The sequence below is a fragment of the Anser brachyrhynchus genome (genome assembly GCF_964034855.1).
Source record: "Anser brachyrhynchus genome assembly, chromosome: 17".
NCBI classification, from domain to species: domain Eukaryota; kingdom Metazoa; phylum Chordata; class Aves; order Anseriformes; family Anatidae; genus Anser; species Anser brachyrhynchus.
The window spans coordinates 5,956,626-5,982,409 of record NC_137710.1 but is presented as its reverse complement, the minus strand read 5'-3'; the positions used below and the strand labels follow the sequence as shown (position 1 = coordinate 5,982,409).

The following is a 25,784-nucleotide window of genomic DNA, read 5'->3' as shown; positions in this document are numbered from 1 at the left end:
TCAGCATCCTGCAGATGGGTGGGTGGGTAACATTTTATTATGATAATCTGTGTGGGTTATGCTGAATCACCAAGGCAACAGTATTTTTTTTCCCAATCAATCTCAAGGTAGTTAAGGTAGTTTTAAAGGTAGAATATTATCACCTTCCTCAAATTTCTCTTCTTTTGAATTACAACTGCAGGCTTTAATGCAATTTCAGCACCCTTGGGACTAAATATAATACCCAGGACGTCAATCAACTCTACATATTTGGTATCCTGTCTCTCTGATTACTGTTGAATGCATTTTACAGGAGTAATAACCCTCAGAAATCTCAGCAGATATTATCAGATCATTGATGGTCAGTGTGGAGTTCTTTGTTCCCATGTCCTGTCAACTTGTGCCTCAAGTTTCAACTTGTCATTTAATAGAGACTCTGCAAATTTTTATACATGTACACAGACCAGATCTTCTGCTTAAATAAGAATAATGTGTCTGGGTTTTTAAATTCAGGACTGGAGTTTGACATTATTCCAGGAACTATGAGTTTGCAAAAGTCAAATGCATTCACATTTCAAATAAAAGTAAAGAATGAAAAAATGAACTATCTGTTTTGATTAACATGAAACGAGACATCCTTGTCTCCAATTTCTTTCCACCTTTTTTGGTCAGTGCAAGAATTAGCCAATCCAAACTGTAAAAAAAATGTCAATTTTTATTAGATACTGGAATATGTATATCTGTTACGGTCTCAGGATGGCACAAGAATGCTTGACTTTTGATAGCTGTATTCAAGACAAATTTACCCTAAATTTTACAGCCAAACAAAATAATCTTAAGACAATTTTGTTAGCCTCTTTCCCCAGACTTGCAGAACTTAATATGTGGAAGTTTTATGGGATATATATATAAATTCTCTCTATTGTACTTTCATCAAGATCATGAAGGAACAACCCAAAACTACTCAGTAGAGCATGAGCACATACTGCTGCTGAAAGTGGTACTGACACTTGATTTCTAATTAAATGTTGCTGTTTGTATTCAGAGTAAATATACTAACAAGAGAGAAAGCTGGGGACTGACAATAAAAAGAACTTGTCAGTGCAGTGAGGCCTCCCTCCCCTATTCCTCCTATTGATTTGCTAATTTAGGATCTGATCTGGCCTAGCGACATCAAAGAATTTACTGCAGTGGGATTATGTCTAGGGACTACACATATTAACATTTGGTTAAGACCTACTCTCAGTAAGGTAAACTCCGATCATAAGATCACTCTTTTACATATGCTTCTGAATATAATCTTGTTCCATGGTGAAGAAAATAAAAGCAAGCAGCTCCTAAATGCTTACCCCATCCAATTCCATAATAATATAAGTGCTTGCTCTCTTCTGACCCAAATACTTTGATCACCATACTGTAGAGATGAAATCCTTCCATCAGCATCCATGCAAAAGCACTCAGAAAGAAAAAATGAAGGAGAATGGCCAAGATCTTGCAAGGCAGCTAGATTAAGAACAAAAAAAAATATATATTACTTCTTTGTGATCCAGTCATATTGGTTTTGCAATTATTTTGTTTCTTTTTACATTTATGTTAAATCACTGGTGTAAAACATTAAAGTACAAAGCACTAGAGGACTATTTTTCTGCAGCATTTTGAGATAGATTCGGAGTAACAAATCCTCTTACCTTATCACAAACAACAACAACAAAAATCCATTGCCAGACATGCTGTGGAAAGCAAAACTGATTGCTTATTTGTGCATAAATGATACTCTTACTAAAGTATATACAATATTTAAAAATTAGAAATTTGCAGATTCAACACCTGTTGCTGAGTTTGTAGTAAACAAGAAAATCAGACAAGTGAAGGTACAGACACTGCTGTACCCTGCTCCCTCTTCTGTGATGTTTTTCATATTAAAAATAGGATAACACACAGGTTAAATCACATTGCATTCTAGCGTCTGTGTGTCTGTGTTAGAAATTCTGTAAAAGTTTCTTACATGCCTCTATTAGCAACACTAATAGAGAGATTTAAAAAAATTACACCAAGCTATAATTGGCTCTCAATTCCTATGGTGGTCATCTAGTTTGCCTTCCTGCTTGAATTCCCGGTTACTGAGTCTGAAATATGCACCTGATGTATGCAAAGCCATATTTGCCAAGAACACACTTAGTGATTAAGGCAAAGAACTGAAATTCTTCTCCGTAGGGTCCTTACAGACAGTTCAAATCCTTTGTGATAGACTCTTGGAGCACTATGTGCCTGCCATCAAGATTCTGGCAATAGGAGCTAGTAGAGAAGTTTAATCAACAGAAAAATAGCATCAAGAAAGTAAGCCTACCCGGTGGAAACTGGACTATCTGCTTCGGTGTAACCCACTACATGTTTTGAAGTGAAATAAATGCTGCCCCAAAAGAGAGAGGAATGCCATGCCAAAGGCAATGCAGCAAGAAGTAAAAATGTCCTCCTGAGTCCTGCTTGCAGCTGCCTCTAAGTCCCGCTTACAGGCCTTACTACGGCCTGCTGTGGGCTAGAGGAAACGCAGCCTGGGCCTGAGGCCTGGCTTTTCCTTAAGGGCTGTCATAGCAGTTCTCCCAAGTTAATCTTCAAAGAGATCCTTTCGAAGAGATCCTTACATCTCTTACAAGTCTCTTATCAGCCTACCTTGTAAAACAGTGAAAAGTAACCCTTTCTTCTTCCCCACTCCTCACATATTCACACAGCACATTCTCCTTTCCCCCACTAATTGCTTTTCGAGGATGTCTCACCACAAGTGGTTTCCCTCATCATACAGTAATTGAACAGATGTGACTGACAATGATCTTACCACACGATAACCTTGTTTGGTTTGCTTTCAGTTAAGGTACATTTTAAACATGTTCTTGGAAGGAGTCCCAGCTTCATTTGATTTTTGCGGCCTGTAGCATACTGATGGTGGTCATTCTGCTTTGTAGCTGTAACATCCCTACTATGACACCTCCAGAATTTTGGAGGAGTTGCTTGCATGTGGTCCACAGAAAGATTTTTTTGTCTTCTTCAAGGATTTCCTTCCTCATCTGAACAAGTCACAGTAAGCTAACCAGGCCAGGGGAGCCTGTGTGCTGAGGAAGCATTACCAGTAGAAACCAGTTTGCTGCCACAGTGGTCTTCAAGATGTTAATCAGTAGTTCCCTTTGTCATGTTAGTTTAGCTGGTCTGTGGTGGCATTTTTTCCTTTTTGTTGATAGTTTGGTACTTGGTAGGCTACTGAAAATTAAAACGTTGGAACTTTGATAGTGTAATAAAAATTGAGGCCTTCCAGTAAATTCTCGCTTTTACTCAGCTGGTCCTGTGCTAGTAGAGGGACATTCTGATGCAAATCCCCTGTGATTACATGTATTAAAAAGCAATAACTTTGGTTTTAATTCATGTAAGTGAGATCTGTAGGCGTTTTAGTATTTCAAAATGTTTGGTGATATAAAACTAAACCAGATTTGCTTATTGACAAAAGCTGTAAAAACCTTTCCAGTTAATTTTATCATAAGGCAATGAAATCAATTTTAATGCCTTTTGATTTCTATCAGAAGATAAGTCCACAAAAATATAAATGCAACATAAAGCTGACTTACAAGCTACTCTTGTCAACTGGATACTTTCAATTTTTTTGAGTAGCCAAGCAATACACATCACAAAACACCAGAAAAAAAAAAAATAAGCGCAGTTGCAGGAGGCTAGTCTGTACATAATTTTGCTTAATACTCATTCCACATTTATGCCTTACTTACTACTTTGAAAACATCCTCAAATGGCAGAATTGCCTTCTTGAAAGAGGCATTGCAAAGCTGAGACAATACACATTAAAAACAACTAGGCAACTCTTTCTGTATCACAGGATGCATGCTACGTAGAGTAGGATACTTATAGAAAGACAGATCTTACTACTATTATTACTACACTTGACTAATTGTGAGTCTGTGGAAATACAAAAATCAGTCCAGCTAGTAGCAAAGCCTGTCATGCTATGGTTGTTGAGAAAGTAAAGCGGTCTCTCAGAAATGTCTCTAAGAAAATAATATTAATTTGTTCATTGAGGACAGTCTTAAAGCAGGTAGGTAAATTTGCTTGTATTTTCTAAATCCAATTTGTAATAGTGTTTTCAATTTGAGTTGCAATTTTATTGCATTTTTAAAAAGCACACTGAAAATGTCCTTCCCTGCAGTCTTTATGCTACTTTGATACACAGTCTTCAAATTCTGTAGATACCTATAGCACAAACAAAAGAAATTCATTTTGTTTCTCCAACTACTGATGTAAGGAATCGAGATTTCTATTAAAAGAAAAAAAAAAAAAAGATGTTCCTGAATGTGTTAGGAAGACCAAAGTCCTATTGTGGAAGTTGAGTTTTGTAGTTAGTAAGTTAAACATTGCTCCAAAAGGAAAAATGCTGTAGTATAAATTGAAAATGATTAAACAATACATCTGAAATTAACAGGGAAATACTGCATGCTATATCTGGAATCAAAAACTAAATATCCCTAGAGATAGAGATGGGAAAAGGATGGAGAGTCTAAAGGCAGTCATGTAAGAAAATGATGTGAGCTCATGGTCTGTTTATTCAATGCCATACCTTATTGCACTGCATTTCCTCAAGCAGACTGGTACCACCTGTCCTCTCAAGCAGAGCACTTATAAACTGTTTAGCACTAAATATACCCACCTTTGGCAGAAGGAGAAGATTAAGTACACCTTCTAGCGTACATACTGCCTCCCTCTTTTTGTAAACTACCATTTAGCAGTCCAATTACAGCAGCAATTAAAGGTATTAAAACTGATGTCCAAGCTAGTGAGAACAGAGCATGCAGAAACAAGTACACAAGACTAATAAAAGGATGAATCACAACACTCCTGATCCCTAGAGGTTATAACAATAAAAATAAAAGTGCAGCGGATACATACTTCATGCTTTTCAGCTTCAAGATCTTTACAGTATTGTGCCATACAATTATTGCTGTTACAGAGGAGATAGGGCTGAAATATCCAGGGACTCTCTGAAATGTTTCACTTTGGAAAGCCTATTGCATAAAAAAGGCTTGCTTTCTGTGAGCTATGGTTTTAAAGGAGAAAAAGTATTCATAGTGGTAAACATAGTGGCCAATTCACACCAAAATATAATCACATATGGAAAAGATCACTGGTTGGAGAACCAGCCCCTCTGGATGTAAATAAAAACAGGCTCAGAGAGCTACCAATTATGGTTTCCCTATAGGTAAACATATGAGAAATTAATACAGGTTTTGATGTTACATGACTTTACCTACACCACTTCCAAAAGGAGTACCTGATACGTTTTGTCTGGTTTCATACAAAATAATTTCAATATAAGTGAAGTATGTTTTGAAGGGGTTTAAGAGACATTAAAATATGCACCTGTTAAACTGCAACATAAATCAATGTGAGTGCTTTACAAGCTTAGCTACCTCTTCTCAACTGAACAAGCAAATGTCAGTGTAAACACGGCATGCTATAAATGTAGGTGGACCCTGGGATAGGACTCTGGAGAATGTGAGCTCTACCAATATCCAACTAAAAGCAGGAAATGCAACTAGTACTTTGTAGTATTTAAAAAGGCTGGAGGTGATGCAGGCTTGGTAAGCTGTAAAGAAGCTTTTACAACTCATCAGAAGTGGTTCAGCTGGATTGTTTGAAAATCTGGATTGGCTACAAAAAGAGAAACTGTGAGAATAAGACACCTCTTATGCTCAGGGAACATTTGTTGCCCTCCAGCCTATGTTCTTTCAGCAGAATGTTAGCTCTATACTTACTTAGAGAGGATTATTTTAATACCTAGTTTACCTTTGTCTTCAGGTTTAGGTTACATCCTTTGTTGCTCTCCACAGTCTTAATTTCATTTTTCATATAAACCATTCCCTATTATTTTCCCCCTTGCACATTATCTTAACTCAGGACCTACCTGGATGTTAAGGTTGTTCATACCTGGAGGAGTACAAACTTAGATTTACAAAGAGTTTGTACATCCTCATGTAATAATAGCTTATGTAAAAGCAGACATTATTTATAAACTTAACAGAAGTTCAAGGTATCCCATTTGAGATGAATATAAATTTACATAGCTTTTGTATTGACAAAATTAAAAGTATGCAAACCTCTTATTTACTGGTACTAAGAATGAGAAGAATAAAAGATTAGTAGAAAGTCCTTTTTGCTTGTCCAAAATAATATGGAGCAACAGCTGACCAGAGAAGCAGCCAAGTTTTGCCCATTACACAAACAGAACACACTGGAAGATTATTTTAAAATCAGTTTTTGTTTCTGCCTTTTTCAAGTGGGACATTACATCAACAGATTTTATGTGATTTAAAATAGCGTTTTTTAATATTTTTTAATAGTGGGAACAAATCATTTTCACTTGTGTGTAATATAGTTACCTTGGCATACTCATCTTAATTGAGTCTAATTAATGTTTTAGGTGCCAATTCTGATGGTTTAGACCGTGGCACTCTGTATAAGAATTCCAACCTACAGTAGGAGATCTATAAAATCAGTCTGTAACTTAAAGTTCAGGTCTTCATGATAAGGCAGAAAAAGCCTAAACTTGCTTAAAGCTTAAGTTCCAGGTAAGCAATATGAACATGTATGTCATTTGCTTAAATAGTTGCCCGAGTTGCCTAGGAAGTATATACGTGCTTTGCAGTACTGAGGATCTTGGTTTAAACTCTTAACAATACCTAGAGGCAATGCTTTCTGACACCTATGGCTAAGTAAGCAATGCTTGCTGTACCTTTCTCATTGATTATGACTCAGGTCAAACATGAATGATATTTTAAAAATATCTAAATTTCCAGAGTGGAGATCATGAACAATAAATCTGCTACTCAAAACAATAGCATATTCTACCACATAAATAAAACCTCATGAACAACAACCAAAAAAAGACCTTCTGTTTTGCTGACCAAGAAAGCAGAATAAATTGTGAAAGTTCCACTGGGAAGCTCATTACCTTCCAGCAAGAATAAGATGACTTTTTAAAATGAAAAAAAAAAAAAGGAGGAAAAAAAGAAAGAAAAATCAATCACCTAACAGAAATACAAATAAACTACCACCCTACCTAAGTACAAAATTCATACAACCTTCTCCAATACAGAATTGTTTTGCAAACAGACACAGACAAATACTATTATAACACTACTGAATTCACAGAAAGCTTTATCCAGGTTGTGGGGTGGCATTTTTGGCTAAGGCATGTTTAAAATGGGAGACCTCACCTGCAACAGACACTTTCTTGCATGCAGCATTCATACCATGCAGATGCCTTGCAAAAACACAGCCATTCTCTCTTGCACTTACTGTTCCAGGGCTGAACTGAAAACTGGTGAGAAGCAAGATCTGAGCTACCAAGACAGCAAAGGACAGATTGGCATGGATATGGTAGCGCTGGTTGCGGATGGTGCTCACAGACCTGGCAGAAGACAGAAATACACATGAAAAAGACGGTATTCCAAGAAACACGAACACATTTATGATTTATCAGAAAGCATTTTGTTTGGCTTTTGGTCTCTTGCCCTGGTGGGGTTATCACAATGTCTTTTCAGCACTTTTTCCACCAGGACTGAGTGGTATCTACCTGGTTTCTTGTTTACTCTGCCACCATCCTGAAGGCAGCAGCAATCTGATTTGCACATTAACTAGCTCTGCTAATGACTTGTGATGGAACAGTTGCAAAGGGCTTGATTCTGAATGGTGCTGAGCTGTCAAGGAGGGACATCAGATCTGCACTTTACAGAAAGTATTCAGCACCTTGCACCATCTAGCCCAGACTGTCCCACAAAGTTTCTCTTTGTATTTTGTTGAGATTTGCCTGTATTTGAAATAAGTGAACTTGAAAAGGATGCTGTTACAATTTTGACTTTACCAGTATCAGCTTCTTAGCACAAGAAATATAACTACTTACACATATGGTCAATGCCCATCTTGATAGAGCACTGACCATGATTACAACATTATATGAACCTTGTCTCTCTTGTCTTTGCAAAAACTGGCAGGAAATCTGACAAGAACGTGGTTTCCTGGCAGCCTTCTGACCATTTGCTTCTGTACTCATCCAGAAATAGGAAGTATAAACCAAAAACATTATCTGAACATTTCAGGCCTTTTGCATAATTTTATTATTTTCTTTAAAATATAGAACAGTGGTAATGACTACAAGTTTTCGCTTTCGATCCATGCTGCCTGCCAGTCCCTACTGGCAGCTTTAATTGTTTTGGGAGACCTGAACCATTTGCCTGCATGAATGGCAGTGCTTCCTCTGCACAACAGTACCCACTCCCATCTTTTTGCTGCATCACGCTGCATTGTGATGACTTTTGCAACAGCTGGTGATATATTGTGCTCTCCCCCTTCAGCAGGATGACACGGACTCGATGATGCAGATGATGGCTTGCTATCATCCCTGCTCTTCTAGTGCTGTTTCAGCCAAAGTTCCATGAGAAGGGAGTGAAGAGGGAGTCTAAAAAACTCATCAATGTCCTAAAAGTAACCCAGAGACAGGTTGCACTGCTTGGTGCCAATGGCTTTCTAATAAGGAGCTTCATGTAGTCACAAACTGGAGCGTCATTGCCCAGAAGGCAATCAGGACTGCCCCCCTGGGAAGCAGCCGTCCTTGCCAGGACGCAGAGTAGCAAAGAACTTGCCAGATTCCTCTCCACTTACCTCATGATCAGCTAACGCTGCATTGCAAAATTTCACTTCAGCTGTCTAATGAGGCCGTGCTCTCCAGTGAAAACCTAATCAAATTATTTTTAATTGGCAGTTTGAATGATTCTGTATGTAGGTGGGGTGCTTAACACTGATAGTCAGCTGGGTCCAAACTCTCTTTCCAAGTGTGCTGTTTGCCTCCAGTTTCTCAAGGAGTTTTCAGCCCAGCTGCAGCAGTATCAGCTTCTTTTGCTCATTTTCCTTTCTAAACACTCTAACATCCAGTTTTGCACTCAAGACAAAAATGGAGCAGATCATTCCCCTTAGTCTAAGTATGCCAATAGCGCAATGCCAGATAGGCAGACATTGGACTTGTTTAGATTGGATTTTGCCACTCATTGCACATTTAATCCAAGTATGACCAACACAGATCTTGAGACTTGGAAATAATAAGTTTTTTGGAACAAACAAATATTGCAATCAGTTTATTGGGTTTCAACAAACCCTTTTTCCTAGAAACTGGCCTCTTAACAGGACATCCAAAAGACATGCTTAGGCACAGAAATCAAAACTTGAACTCCTGAGTAGGAAGAACATGGTTTAGTGCTTAACAAGAAAGGAGACAGAAATCACATTCTTTGTTAAGATCCCAATCCGCTGCGCAACCTTGGATGAGTTATTTCACCCCTTGTCAGATTTTCTATTTTTTAACAGAAACCTCTATAAAAGCTTTTTTTTTTTTTTTTCAGAAATGTTTGTATCAAGCCTAGCTGGGCCTCAAACTCAGCTGTCACTACTGGAACATAAACAGGCAAAGAGACCCTAAGTGCCCATGGCAAAAACCTTCCCAGTGCAGAAAGCACAGCAAAGGGGCTGCCATATTACAGGTGTGAGGGTGCAGGGATCTAGAGGATTTAAACACGAGACAGAGGGAATTTCACACTTCCTATAGTGTCCTTCATCCTCCTAAAGGAACACATTTGTAAACTCGCCCAACAGAGAACAGAAAGATATTTGAAAATAAATGTGGGTTATATGATGCAGTTGTAACCAGTCCTGACAAAACAGAAATGACGCATCTAATATTGACTGAGCCTTCCTGTCCAGGCACACCTACATGGCTTATAAATACACTGCCTTACAGAAAAGATGGTTACAAAGCAGAAAGAAGTACTGCTCATTTCACTCCAAGCAATTCCAAGAAATATCTAGTGGGGAGAGTGTGTGTGATACTGCAGTAATTGCTGATACTGTGCTTGCCTTTAGCTCCTGATCAAACACTCTACAGCATCCTTACAAGATTCCTGAATTAGGGCAAAACATGGACATTTAAAAAAATAAATAAATCTAAAAATCCCGCATAGCATGGAAATAGCTCGCTATATAGAGACCACCCCATTTCGGGAAATTAGAGTAATTAAGAAATAACCAACCGTTACAAATACATGTGCAGGATCTAATTAAGGAAGGTTGTAGAATTACTAGCCTTTGTTTTATTCTGAGCACCTAAAGGGATCCAAATCAGTGGCCTGAAATGCATTGTTTGGCTTTTCTGCACCATAGTTCTCAGCAGGTATTAAGTTAAAATCACTCACGACAACACAGCAAATGTGACCAGCGTGATCGTCAAGCAGAAGATGGACAGAGCACAGCCGATGTAAGTGATGGAGGAGAGGGCCACCTGGTGTTCTCTCGTTAGCTGTACACAAATGAGAGAAGAAAAAAAAAAAGAAAAAGAAAAAAAAGAAAAAGAAAAAAAAAACTATTAGTTGATTTATTACATTACAGAACCATAGGTCAGCCCCCCTGCATGTAGCTTTTCCTCTTCCCTTGTCCCCATATATAAGGTGATGTTCATGATCATTCACTGCTGTTTCTGACGTGCAAAATGAAGAGCCGTCTGAACTGTCAGCTGCACAGCCAGGGCATCCACATGTCTGTGGCATTTTGGTTCCCTCTTGCATTTCATCAGTCAGTATTTCCTCAAAACAAGTTAGCTCCTCTACTGCTGAGATAGCATCAAGCCTGAGATTAGAGCAGTTTATTGGGCTGCACAAACAATGTCAGCAATGGGATATTTCACAGCTCGCAGGGCACTTTGCTAATGCTCTCACGCTGCAATAATTTACATCGTTGTGCAAATACCAGAAGTGCTTCACAGCAGTGAGAACTGACAAACCAAGATAACCCATAAATCACGGGCCATTTATAGCCCACTTGTTTTGTTTAATGTATCATGTTTTCAGTGCCTGTTGAAGGAGGTGGACTAACATCTACAGAATGAAAAACCAGAGAAAAGACCCAGCAAGAGAAGCCAGAGGGTAAACCTCTAGGTTCAGCCTCTATTTTTATGTACAGGCACCTTTTGGAGAAGTAATTCAATTTTCATGAACATTCAGTCTGTGACTCTACAGTACCCGACACTAGGATATATGTTAAAACCTGGGTAGATTCAAAGGGGGAGGGACATTTTGTTTTGTCTCTTCATCCTAACTTGATCAGAAAGTGTGCTTTAATTTTCCATGCAAGTTCGCATACAAGAATGACAAAAAAGCCACACCTAACAAAGGGAGCCAGGCAGTATTAATATATAATAAGTAGAACAGAACTAGGCAGGAAAAAGCTTTCTCATCTCAGAAGAATTTTCAAACATTTCTCCTGACTTGAATTTGGATAGAGCTGACATTTTCATAAACTGAACATCTGAAAACAAATATGTAGTCAATCCAAAAGTTATTTTATTATTATTATTTTATTTTTTTGAAATGCCATGTTTTTATTTCAACATCTATTCACTATACATTTAATTCCTGGCTGAAAACTCATTCAGAATATTTATTAATTCCAAAAAAAAAAATACTGAAAGAACCGATATATTTTCCTATTTATTTATTTATTCTACAGTAAATCTGTCTAATATAAATAATCCATCCTCACAGGTTGGGATTTTACATTATTTTCACACACACAATATCATTTCCTGCCATGCAAAGTATTTCATCAAAGAATATTGACCCCATCAGTTCTACTGATAAATTTCCCTTTAAAATTCCTTTTATAGTAGAGAAATAAATGCTGCGTGTTTCTTAGAAAAAAAATCATTGCATATACAGACAAAAATGATGCACTGTATATGTCCATTTTTCCTGTAATTATCCACTAACAGTACCAGCTCACGCGCAGTCAGTGTCACAGCAGAACCGATTCTGGCTCTCCCAGCAATCTGAGCACTATCAAGCGATGCAGCAGCAGCACTGAAAGACAACTGTTGCTATGGTGTTACAGTTCCTAGGAAATATGATGCAGCTCTCTAGTACTTTTTTTTTCTCTTTCAGCCAAAGACACATTTCTTGCCCCTGACTTGGATAGCATCAATTACAGAGACAAAAGAGTTCTGTGTGCTGGACCAGCTTAAAAGGTCCACTTAATTTCTACGAAAGAGCTTCTGTCTCTCCTCATTGCCCAGAAAAGCCATGTATAGCTTTCACAGATTGTTCCTGAAACAGGAATAACTTCCATGGTAAATTGGGCAGTTTTGAAATGATTTCCTCATCAGGGATATTCACGTCCAAACTGCATGGACCTCATTTCCTGATTGCTCTGGTACACATCCGTTTCTCTTGCTATGGTTGATTTGCAGTTCTCCAGAGGGAGGAGGGGAGCAGAAGAAACTTTCCCAGCTTCTAGTCACCCTGAAATCAGAATTTCTCATCAATTCAAGGTTTGCTTTCACTCCTTTCACTCCTAACACCTGCAGCCAGAAACTCTCCTTACAGAGGTGAAAGCTGCTCAGCACTCATTTCGATTTCCTCTGGTCTATCACAGTGTTTGCATTGGCAAAGGTGGATAATGTCTACCAACGAAATGTCTTATGATCACATGCAAGGACAGAAGATGCAGGGGACCCATCTAGTGGAAACAGGCAAAAATCAAAAGCTTTTCTTTTTCCATTTTACATGCAAAAGAAGATAATAATCACATAGACATCCTTTTCTAACTAATTTCTATCCTAACTAACATGCCTCTAAGAAAGTAGTTTCTCTGGGCTTTAGCTCAGTCTTCCTCCAGAAGACCATGCAGGGCAAGACAAGGCATAAGTCAAGCACTCCCAGGTGGAGCCCCTATTAGTTGGAAACCTCAAAGAAAAAAAAAATCACTCCTAAACAAAACATAAACAAGCCATTCAAACCTAAAATAACTGACATAGGTATCCGCATCTGTGAACTGGAAATCGCCCTTGCCTCTGGTAAACAGGACCAAAATCTGACAGTGCTCCATGAATGATGTTCTTAAATCAATATCCCCATCTGTCTGCTAACAACTGTTTCAAAAGCAACATCACTGAAGTTCACATTGTCGTCCTGCCTGGTGTGAGGGACAAAAATCTTGCAGGTAGTTCTGAATCGTTTTTATTAAGGAAAAGGTAGAGCCCTCTGATAGCTGTTCTCAAACTGAACTGTCAGGTTGGAGTTGCACCAGAGAGCAGTCCCTGCTCATATCGCCTCCCGCCACTGCAACCAACTCCTTTTTGTGGATGATATCGGTTGTAAGGGATACAGCACAAAGAGACCTGGAATGATTCCCAGCATGTGCAGCCTCATTTCTAAAGACAGGTATATGATGGGGAAGAGAAGAGAACCTGTACTTAAAATACCAGGTCTCTACTAACTCCTCACAACCCAGCTGTTACACCACAGCTAGATGGTGTGTGTCTGTGCTCACACTATATGCATGCAGTTTTTTTAGAAATACCTGGACTGACAAAACGTGGGGCCTCATCAGTTCAGAAACAATTCCCTATAAATCCTAGTGCTCTGACAGGAGCTGATTTCATCTTACCTCAGCTTGTCTATTTGCAGTTTTTCTGACTTAGTTCATGACATGGAATACAAGACAGTAATTTGGGATGATCTTGTAGTCAGCACAAAAATGCTAATCGGGCTGTAATGTTATTACTAAAGAAAATAGCATTAAAGAGTAGCAAATAAAACATTGAGCAATCTGTGAAGTAGTCCCATGAGGATGATTCTCACACTTGTCCCAATCTACATTAAATTATTCTTTGCTTCTAAAAGATTTTGCTTCTTTGAGGGTATAAGGTCATCTTCTAAAGTCTGCAGCAAGCTGAAACACTAGGAAACAAGCTCGTGCAGTCATGAGTGTTAGTAATCATGAACACTATAAAAGACAGATGTTTCTTAGTTTCAGCTTTGAGAAACACTTAAATCAAAAACTCATACTCCATATAAAACTCCCACCCTTTTAGTTTAGCCTGTGACAGTCTTTACCTTGCAAGTGTCGCTAATAATGTGGACAAAGATCTGACAGATTCAGCAGTTACACCCATCTGAAATATTATAGTCTATTGTCTTACCCTACTTCTAACTCATAAAAGAAGTTAGTACATTGCTCAACAATTTTATTTTGGAAACTCATAGGCAACCGGATGGCCTGAGAAACGATCCTGGAAAGACACCAGTTCAGACTTCAAATGTATATTTTTCTTTTATGATGTTGTTAATAACAAGAAAACGAGTGACATCTAACTTCTCAGTTTAAAAATAACTGCACAGGAAGATGAAAATATATTATTATAATGGGATGGTACTTTTCATCTCTGGAGGATCTGGAAAAAGTCAGTTGAAGCTGAGAGGTTTGTTTGGAAGACTGTACTCTAAAAATTGTTAGCTGTATCTAGATGAGAAAACCTATTTATTTATGTAATATTAACAAGCAACCATCTATACCGCACAGCACAGCAATACATCAAAAAGCTAAATGGTCTATAGAGACAGAAAATATCAACGGGTCAGATCAGAGCATCTGTCTGGGCAGCACAGGGCCCTCTTTGCTCAGCATCCCCTTCCAGGTATTCCCTTCTTTTCTGTGAGTTCTGCGCTCTTGTTGCTGTTTTTCCGTATTCATTCCTCAGTCTGTTGATCCCTCGGCTTCTCCTTTGCAGAAGGTGTACCTCTGGCTTTGTCCAGAGAAGGGACATTTTGGGGGAGTGCTAATCTAAACTTTTCTTTATATAGTGCAGAATATCCCTCCCTGTTTGCCTTTAGAGGTAGCATGTCACAGGGCTGAGTTCAACTACTTAAAACGACGTTTGTCATAGATGAAAAGGGTTGTCTGTATACCAAATTACAACTTGACAACGTAGCCATGAAAGAATAATTTCATTTTCTAAACTACTTTTGAATCCTCTGTTCTGAAAAGCAATTTCTTCAAAAAACAAACAGCAAGTTTTGAACCAAAAAACAGTTTTACAGCCTTAAGAAATGAAGCCTGCAGTCTAAGGACTACATCATACTTATCATTTCCATCTTAGAGTGTGAATTATTGGTAGAACTCAGAATATGATATTTTGCATGTGTTTATATAGTGTAAACATTTTATAAAATGAAAGTTATTTGTTTACCAGTGGAAATGTAAGACATGACAACTGTATTTTGCCCTAAGTCTTAGCATAAGAACAAGTGATATTTTTGTGTCTCTTTTGGCCAGCTTGCCATCTAAAAGCAGCATTACTATCACAAAGCCAATTACAATGATGTATGATTTTTGCCCCGTTTACCAAGCTGACTGAGATCTGCCATGAGATGATCAGCTGCTGGCTTGGCCTGAAATCCAGCCTCCAACCCTTCTACAAAGGCTTGAAATGATATCTTCTGAGACATTTCTTGGGGAGAGGGAAGGGAGGAGAGGTAGGGTTGAAAAATTAAGGTTCAGCCAACCCTCTTAAAGCTGCACCTTTAAAATGCAATCTGAATCCAATTAAGAAAAGGATGAATAATTAACTTTGGCAGCCTGAGTGTTTCAGAGACATTAAAACGCTGGCCTTGGCTGATGAAGCTAATGGTTTTAATTGCCTCCAGAAAGGCTGCTGAAATTCAATTTCAGCCCAGTGAGGCCTTTATTTGTATATTAAATAATAATAACAATACAAATCACTGTTTTCCTTCAGCTTGCCAAGCACTTTGTTATGTACATAACATTATGTGCCTTTTTTTTTTTTTTTCCAGATTAACATCTGTGTTCCATTCAGGAGGCTCAGTCTACTGACTGAGACCACAAGTATGATTTTGGTGGGGCCACACCTAATGGGGCTACACAATCACTACTCACAGCAAAAAGTCTAACTCTATTCAGAGACACTTTTCTCAATCCACAGTGTATCAGACACCTTCAGAGGAAAAAAGCCTCTGAGAGTCATGTTTTGCAGCGCAATCATCTTTATCAGCCATTTCCAGCAGAACTGCTTTTGAATTCCCATTCGCTGTGAACTCCACATCTCCGGGAGATTAGCAGGGAAGTGCTACAAAGGGGACTTACTTTTCAGGCATTAACGGAACCTTTTCCTCCAGCCCAGCCCGGTGGCTGCTTATTTAAAACCTTTCGCTGTGACATGAAAAATCTAGAATTTTCCAAATATCTCTGCCAAAGTATTAATTAGTATTTTTAAAAGCCCACATTGCCTTTTAGAGCACTTCTGGGCACGATGTCATCAAACAGTGGGTAATCTGCTCATTATGAACCTCACCCAGCAAGCTTCTCGTTCAGATGAAGCCTGAAGGAAGCATGGCAGGGAGGAAGGACTCAAGTTCTGAAGCGGTACCAATTACAATAAAGTCTGGGGATCAGAAAAACAGATTTTTGCGAGTCTTTCCTCATATCTCTGTTTGTGTAACACAGAGCAGTGTGCTTTTCTGCCTTCATTTCAGGCCTAAGACCTGCAACGTTCTCGGAAGAAATGGTAAATGTATTTACAGCAGATTATCCTCTGTGAAACTGAAGGAGCTACTTTCACCCATACGCCTCAGACTTCTACATCTGTTCTCTACTTTCAGTTCCAGCAAGAGCAGACTCATACTGTTCTCCAATTAACAGATAAACCAAAGTCCACGAGAGAGGCCTATGAGGAGAAGAAAACCCAGTGTGGGTCCAGCAGGCTCTAGCAGGCAGAGAAACAATGGTCTCCTGCCAAAACGAGCCTTAGATCTTTCAGAGCAGTTGAGGATAATTAAATACCCAGCTCCCAGCAAAATTCAATGAAAATGAGTATGTCTGCATCCCTTCTCCCCGGCTTGGGCTCTGATTCAGAAATGTCCGTTTCGATTCAGGACTGTGGCTAGCTGTGGCTTGCACTGCAGCCAGAACTCCCCAGGTACCCAGCCCTGAATTTCCCCTACAGCATGCTTTGGGGAGAAAGGGCTTGAAAAGGTCAACACCAGAAGCAGACTGAACCAGACAGTACAGAAGGACTAAGTTTAATGATGTTCATCAGAAAACAGTGATGGGTTAAGGTGCACTATCGTAACATTTTTATACCGCACGGGGAAATCCTTTAGTCAGCAAGAAGATCTAGCTGCCAAATGGCTCGGCGCTTTCATTCCCACCATAGAAAGGGAGACTATGTTATTTTGCTAAGTGTTCTGATTAAAACAGAGTCCTATTTCATACTCTTTTGACCATTATAGTGCTCTTAAATATTTGTGCTTTCCAAAATAAAAAGTAATTTTTTGTTCTGTTCTGCTGAGTGAAATTAAGTAATTGCCAAACAATTCTCCAAGGGATGTCAGGGGGTTAGTATTTTGCAGCATTAGTCCAACTTTTTCTGTGTAATTATATGGGATTAAGGACAGGCCCAGAGAGTGTCCTATTTCCTCCCATCAAAATTAGCAGAATTGCACTGGCATATGAACGGAAGCGCAAAAGGATGAACAATGGCTCTGAGTTAAAATTTTCAGGGAACATGGGTGTAGTACAGACAGAAGAAATACAATGCAAATCACAGAGTGAGCACATCAGTGAGATCCTCAAAGGGGGCAACATTTACTACAATAAAATGGAGGGGAAAGCAGAGAGGGTGAGCAAGAGCAAAGAAGAAAATTTACAAAGCAACCCTAGCATAAACACATAGGCTGATTTATCTTTGTTCATCTGTTGGGTAAGGGCTGTCTAAACTGTCTGCAGAGATCTCTTCAATTAAATAAACTGTCAATGGTAATAAACAAGGACCAAAAAAATTGCAATGCCTATCCAATTTTTAAATATTCAACAAGAAAGAAAAATTACTGGACTAAGGCACTATTCTTTTTATGTTCCCAACAATGAAAAACATGCTGAGAAATGTAATTATATTAAAATCACAAAACAGCAGAAATCAGTGAATGCCATGTTACTTCCATTTCATTGTCCCATTACAGCACATAATCTGAACCTCAGCTGGCTGAAAATTTTAAGAGCAAAAGTTCCCATTTCAAACTGTTATTTTGATGTCCTCTGAGTGCAATATTTGAATAATAACTGCAAAATTCGATTTAGGAAAATAACACACCAAACTTACAAATTATACACCTATACCCCATATTTTTTAATATTTGACAATAGTAGGACATTTTCAAAACAGCCTTCAGAAACACAAATAGATGAACTTTGTTCTTTCTCAGTCACCCATATGTTGTCCAAAATTGCTGTCAAACTCAGCTATAACAGTGAAAAATAACATAAAAACACATATATATCCCCAAAGAAGATGTCCTTCCTTTTGTAAATAGAAGCCCACAGCCAAATCCCTAAGTCTCTTCAAAATCCTGGGCTCCCTAAAGATGTTATGTGTTGCCTATATATTCAGCTGCAAGACCAAGAAGTTTTTTAATGTTTTGACCTTCATAAACTCTTCTCTGCTTTCAAGCCCATTGGTCGGCAGCTTGAAATGCATTGATCCTCCCTTCTGAATCATGGAAAAAGAGCTCCTTTCTGGTTTTAAAGATGTAGAAAATATGTTTAAAAACCTGAACAGTTTCTGCCAGAGATTGTATGATACCATTACTTTGCTGAAAATGTCCATCCGCTTGTGAGCTTTAGTGCAGTCATTTTTACATCCTCAGTCAAAAAGACAGAAAGAGCAAAGCCTCACAAGAAACCAAAAAGAGAGAGAGAGAGAATTGGAGAATTGTCTATGAGCCATAAATATTACTGCTTTGTTCTACATTGGTCTCTTGCTAGATGGGGATCCAAACAACCTCTATTCTACAGTGGGAGATACTGATTTCCCCTTTAAAAGGACTTGGAACTCTAGGTCCCCAGGTGTCCAGCATCCTTTTGCTGAAATGACATTTATGTGGCAGATGGTACAAATAGCCTGGCATGCTTCGTAGTTGTTGGATCACTATAAAAATAAAAACTGCCAGATGGCTGGCATGTTTGCTGGCAGTAGCACAGGACCCCACTGACTGATGAGAGGAAGTAAAGCTGCCCAAAATGAAATAATAGTGCCTGAATTTTCTTTGGAGTGCTTTTGAAGTGTGGCTTGCTCCATGTTGGATTTGACTCCTGCTGGCTAGGAAGCACTTTGTGACATCCCTTGGTCTGACTGCGCCAGAGGAACACTGCCCGCATCTCTCCTTCTGATTTCATCTGTCCTCCCCAGCCAGGGCACAGGCCCTCTCCACCAGCCATTTCCCCTCCAGCAGGGGGTACCACTGGGTGCTGGGTGCAGGTGGTTGCATTGTGTGCTGAGATCTCCCCAAGACCTATGCAAGTGGAAGATATGGAGGATACGTACTTGAGGGATCATCTTATCTCCCATCCTCTGCTGTTCCTATCAAGGTTAAAATCTGCTGCATAGTGAGGACTGTAGTACTCCAGGAAAACCACCAAAGTATCACCCTGGGTGCCCTCTACTTGGACTTTTTCCAGATGAAGCAAACATAAACCAGTTTAAACACGTCAAACTAAATGGATTATTTATTTTTCCTACCACAGCTATATTAATGCACCATTGTCTTCCTAACTATAACATTGCAGGGCAGCTGGCAGCACAGGTTTGTTCTGACTGCAGCGAGCAGTGGCTGAGGTGAAAGCCAGAACATGGTTCTGTGAATCAAGGAAGGCGAAAGACAGGAATTAACCCCTGAGAGTGCAGCTCCAGCAAGGATTTGCTATTTTTTACTTTATCTGTTTCCCGCATCAGAAAGGGGAGCTTGATCAGAGCAATGAGTTTCCCAGAGGAGGATGCACCAGCTGGTTAATATCTGCACAACTGCTCCAAATGTCCCATGGACATATTTTGTTGGGGCGGTGCATTTATAAAAATTCTCAATCTTACTAACTTGACTAGAGTTGTGAAAAGGCTTCTCAACTGAGTTTCCAAATTCTGATGGTGTCCTGACCTTAATTACGTCCATGCAACCTCACAAAGGCAATCAAGGGCTGAACATGTCCCTTAGGAACATTCTGCTTGTCTTTGGTCACATTTTACCTTGGCCTTACTTATTTATTTATTTAAACAAGTTGATTGCCAATAATCTCCAAAACTCCAAGCAAATGTTATTGTTTCCCAAGTTAAAACCTAAAGAAATCTCATCAAGCAAGCCTGAATTCAAGCCAGCCGCGATACAGACATAACAGCAGAGTGATAAAGACACAGATAATTTTGGCACTCCACGTGGCCAGTTCATCAGCAGGCTAACAGGTCAGTGCCAGCCTCACATCTGAGTGCCACATGGTTGTAAGTTTTTCGAAGATTGTTTTTTCATTCCTGAAATAAACTTGTTACAACTGTGAATCCCCTGCATAACCGAAAGCAGCTAAGCTGCATACACGGACCTCAGGCTCATCAGCAGTATTGTTAGTACCACTCTTTCACAATCACTGCGGCGTTACTGCAGTCAAGCTGTTGCTGAAACTAATATAAAATCTGGAGTAGTGTTCAGCTCTGCTTGTAATCCAAGCTCAGTTTTAGCTAATTCACAGCATTCAAAGAAGTTCTTTTCCACACACTTTTGTATAGTGCACAGATATCAGAGTGGGGGTTCACTTTCTCACATTTAAGTTAACATTCCAGAATTTAAAACTTTCCCTCATCACTGCTCTCGTTCAATTTCTTTCTGTGAAATATTGGGATAAAAATTCTCTTACATCTCACAGCTTCCTCCTTACACCTGTCTTGCATTTTTGTGTTCCCTGGAAATTAGACCCACCTGACAGTCTGCCCCATAAACCTCTAACAGTTTGTCAGCATTCCTTGTCTCACAATATTTCAGGTTTTCAAGAGAAAGCACTGCCAGATGCTTGATATCCTACAAATTTGTTCATAAAAATGCCTCTCTGAAACAAAATAAAATCCATATAACACATTGTGATTCCTCCTCAAGCCAGATACAGAGTATGAACATAGATCTGTACAGTATAATAAAATAGCAATGATAGAGAATCTTGAGAATATATAAAGTCATTTGTGCTCACAAGAAATGTACAAACTATGCAAATATACAGAGAGAGCTGCTGGATATTGGTGAAGGTGTGGAAATAAGCTGGAATGGTGTTAGCAGGAAGGGAGGCACTAGGGCAGGTTCCAAGTGCATCAAACTGACAGGGTCTGGATCATGCTACGCTACAAGTGGAAAAAGCCAGACTTGACCATGGGAAGGGACAAAGAGTTAACCAAGGAGATTCTTGTTCAAATTTAACGTAACTCAGAAGAAAAAGTCGCCATTCTTAGCAAACAATTATCATACAAGCTCTGCTCTCTGAAGAAATGCTCACAAGTATTTATGTGGCAGGTTGCTTCTGAGGAAGCTCACTTATTTTCAGTCTTCCTTGCTTAGAGACACCTTGGTTTCATTTGAACTCAGAGATTATTTCATGCTGCCCAGTTCCGAACAGCAAAGTCACTTGAAATACCTGCAATGTCTCAATGGAAAGTTTATGCCTTTTTCTTGAGCAAAAACAAAATCAGTCTCATGAGGAAGGGCTGAGAGCATCAGAACGCATATCACACTGAACTGGTCTCAAGTGTTCATGGATTTCCTCATCAATGTTGGTCTCTGCTGACCAGTGCATTATGTTAAAGGCTGTCGTGATGCCCTTGGATAGGATGTCTGCCTGTTTGTGCTATTGTAACAGCTGCATTTATCAGTATGACAAAGAGAAAGGCAAAATAAGGGAATGGAAGTAGAAGGCACCCAAAAGAGAATTCTGATTAAGAATGAAGTCACCTCTTTGAACCAGAGTACAGCCTTTCTTTAAAACCTCTACAGTTTTCAGGCACTCCACTTCTGATAATTCATTTACATTTTCCATTAAAAGAAGACCCCTTTTTGTAAGAAATTGAATCTAGCATATATATATATAGTTCACATGGAAAAATTTCATCCAGTTGTATTTATATGACCATAAGTATATAATAGCTATAAAAACAGAACTGTTTTGATGTGGACAGAAGCTTACTCCCACCCGCTCTTTTTCTAGTGAAACACTGCTTATAAAAAGAAAAATAAAATATTCAGAAGTTCAAGATCTAGTATAACATCATCGTAACAATTTCTTACAGCATTGACAATCTTGTATTCAAACTGGTGATTTATTTGGGCCCTTTGAACCTTGGCTCATGAATTTCAGAACGTGGTGAATAAACATGTATATATGTGTTTAAAATCCACAGTGTTTTAACATTTACTTAACAGGCTTCCAAGGACGCTGGGGAGAAGTTTCCAATTGTGTAGTTGATTCAGTAGGCTCTATTGCTTAGACATGTGAAGCAAATACTAAGCAAATGTTTTAGGAATTTATAACTGAGCACAATCTGCTTGTATAGCTCAAAAGCCAAGGACCTGTTTTCCCCAGATCTTAACTTCATACCAATGTCACAATGAAAATACTATTGTTATTAGTTGTGGTTTTTTTGTTTGTTTGTTTGTTTTTCCCCACTGTATAAAAATAATACCTTAAAATAATCCTAAACTGCCAATTTAAAGTGTCTATTTTAGTCAAAGATTTGGGATGAGATTTTCTGATGAACTCTGAGAGAGGCACTACATAAAAACCAAACAAGAGGAACAGGAATTTAGGAAAATTGAAGGGCTGGAATCCTTCTTCTTTTTCGTGGCAACATTATCCAAGACTCCCCCTGTGCCCACTCTCAGTGTCACCTCCCTCCAGCAGGGAGGACAGGGCAAGGTGGCCGTGCCAAGGTGCAGTTCAGGCTCATTGCTGTGTGGACCGGTGAACAAGGATTTCTCCATCCCACAACACATTTTTAAATTCTGCCAATTGAGGAGCAGGTAAAAAAATGTTTGGCTGAACTTTAAAAAGTCATAAATGAATACATATTGTCTTCTTAGCCTGCACAATCTTCCGGTGACATCTGCAACAAGCTTTCCAAATTCTCATGGATTTGCAGAAGGAACATAGGGACTCTCTACTGGAAATACAACTGCAAGGCAATTCCTCCCACCTTGCAGCATTTCACTTTTCCTGCCAATAACGTATAAATTACCTTCTTTTTCAGAAATATGATTTTAGGTGTAAGGGGTTAAAATTATAACAGAAAAATACATGAATTAAATCTAATTTGAAAGAAAAAAAAATATTCAGGATCGACTTTTCCAGTACTGCATCACATAGAGAAGGATTTTATGCATCCTGGTTCCCACTTGCATTTTGTTTTCTAAATTATCATAAAGAAATAAAAAAGCAATTGAAAAACATTCCAAAAAAAACTGTGGCAGATGCAAATTAGAACAGACAGTTAAGATGGGAGAAAATTCTAAAAGCAGAACCATCAAATGACTGTGAGAAACTGGACAGTGCCTTCATGTTTCCCAGTTACGCAGATCTCTTCAAGAAAGTTTGACTTCAAATACTTTGATATAAAATGTCTTTGATCTCTAATTACTGATACTGCATGATATTAAAACTTATTCTAGCATCTCATTAATCATAATAATCTCAAATCAGTTTGTTTGAAAGTTAGATATTTCAGAACTATTCTCCAGTAGAAAACTGAATAATCTTTCACCAGCAATTAGTTGCTGAATGTCCAGTTTAATCCTGGTTAAATCATTTAATCTCTGTATATGGCTCTTTAAAACAGTTTTAATAACAGTGTATTTCTGCCATCCTATTTTTATCTTACAAGTGTGAAGCTCTGTAGGCAAAGCTGCATTTTATTATGAGTACAAAGAGTTCCTAGGAAAATGATACTTGGAAACCAGCTGGGGTCATTAGGTGATTTACAAATAGGAAAGACAATAATGGGTAGATGAAAACTGGGTGACCTGAACAAGCTACCTTCCATCTTTAAATGGCTCTACCATTACAAAGGGCTCAGGAATTAATTAAATTATTTGGATAGCAGACCATGCTGTTCTACACCGTGACCCTGCCTTCGATGGCATTACACCATGTAACTGGGATTGCCGTGTGAGCAGTTGTGCTAACAGCGTTACTGAATCAGTAACTCCTAATGGCAGTTTTGGATCATTCATTCCTTGAAAAGACTTTGCTGCAGCTCAGTGGGATAACCCTGACTATGGTTGCCTTATGCTGCACGCTGACTTGTGTTTCTATCTGCAGGAACCTCTGTGCTGCCATCATGAGCACATACAGCCCATCCTGCACAAGTACCTATCTCAGGGCTAAGCTAAGCTACTGTCTAAAATAAAGGCAAACCCATCACTCAAACCAATTAACAGGAGCCTGAGACACGGCCTCATATGCAGTGCACCCAGGCCAACAGAGCTGACAAAAACCCTCTAGCTGTACCACAGAGGACACCATGCTTGTTAGTAGCACACAGTGATAAATGTGACAATAAGAATCCTACAGTCCTGCTGAAGCTCTTCTTCAGTCTGTTAATTTATACTGTTAGGATGGTGTCTGTAGAAAGCTGACAATGTGCCTGAGAGTATAAATTTGACAGACAATTGGTAATGCATTACTTTGAATGTACTCTCTGTAAATTATTTATCTTATATATTCATTATTTATCAGCTGAGGGTTTTCCAGAGAAGGGCTTTATCACTACCTCCATTGGATCCTCCCTGACAGTAGCACACCCAAATGAAGCAGTAAAACCATATTTCTCATACTCATGACAGTGCTGCCTGTTTGCCTGCTAAGGTGCAGCACCGGGTTGGCCTTGCCTGGTGCTGAGCTTGGAGAGAGTGTCCTTCAGCAGGCATAGGCTAGCACTTCACCTACAAGGAGCAGACACTCTGCTCCTTCTGTAGCACCACAAGGTATCGTGAAGACAAGAACGTATTTGGTGAGGAGAGTGACATGTTTGCCATCAAACTTCAGCTGAAACCAGAGACGAACATGAGCAGCAAGTAGAAGGTCCTGGTCATGTTCTGGCTGAGAAGACGTTTGCTTGTCAGCTCTTTGGATGAAGAAACTGAGCACAAAGAAACTACAGATAAGGGGTTTCAACTCTAAAACTGCCATTTCTTTCTCCTGTTTCTTCTACACAAGCCTCTGCTTGGCAGCTAGGTGAAGGAAGAGTAGCAGGGAAGCCCTTGCAAGCTGGCACAGCAAATGACAGGGACCAGCTGGCAGCAGAGCTCACTTCACATGGAGTTCAGTCTCGGCTGTTCATATTCCACAAGTCTAGTTACCAAAAGCCTTAAGCAGACACATCTCAGCTGCCTCAGTCTTGAAAATTAATCATAAAAACCAGTCTGGTCTGTACTTGACAAAATCAGGATAAAAGGGCGAGTATAAAGTACAGTGCTTCAGGATTCCCACCTGAGGTGGGATTCCCAGAGGTGTTTCACTCCATGCTCCATTTCAGAAATGAAAAGAAAGAAGAAATAGCAATACAACATCCCAGACAGCAAGTTGTGGAATAAATCTGAGTTAGGGAAAAATGAGCCCAGTTACAATCACTTACTGGTGTGGTGTGAGGATGCAATTGATGCATTTTTTAACAGTTATTCCTTTGCTTAATCTCACCTTCAGAGGCACCACTTGCATCAGAATGGCGAAGTTAGTGAGGTGGTTACAAAGACACACTGAGTAGTTGAGGTCCCCGCTCTCACGCACACAACCTTCATTAGACCAGACACCAGTTCCATTGCTGCAAAGCACACAAAAATGGAACATAATCTCTATCAAAATGCATCTTATTGAGGTTAATTCGACATGCATCATACTGTACAGGAGATATAAAAGACTGAAAGCCATCTCAGGCTGGTGCATTCACAAACACTCTCAGTGTCTTCTCATCTCCATCATGAAAATGGTTAACAAAAATATTGACCAGAAGAGGGCCCAAATCAGACCCCTCTGTGAATGTCACTAGAGATTTCCTCCCAGTTCTA

The 25,784-nt window shown here is 39.1% G+C and overlaps 1 protein-coding gene and 1 long non-coding RNA gene across 3 annotated transcripts in view; one reads left to right on the top strand and one right to left on the bottom strand.

Annotated features, from left to right (window-relative positions):
• The window catches only part of ADGRD1 (adhesion G protein-coupled receptor D1), a 157,566-nt gene that overhangs the window by 43,787 nt on the left and 87,995 nt on the right, over positions 1-25,784 (bottom strand). For both annotated transcript variants that reach the window (XM_080559658.1, XM_080559659.1), the window contains 4 exons: positions 25,417-25,540; positions 10,272-10,375; positions 7,330-7,441; positions 1,329-1,482 (listed from right to left, as the gene is read on the bottom strand). In XM_080559658.1, the coding sequence (XP_080415784.1) occupies positions 1,329-1,482; positions 7,330-7,441; positions 10,272-10,375; positions 25,417-25,540 (494 nt within the window). The remainder of the gene's footprint in view (positions 1-1,328; positions 1,483-7,329; positions 7,442-10,271; positions 10,376-25,416; positions 25,541-25,784) is intronic.
• On the top strand, positions 7,390-19,708 carry LOC308179468. The gene is made up of 2 exons (XR_013940393.1): positions 7,390-7,475; positions 15,702-19,708. It is a non-coding gene; the product is annotated as an uncharacterized lncRNA (long non-coding RNA).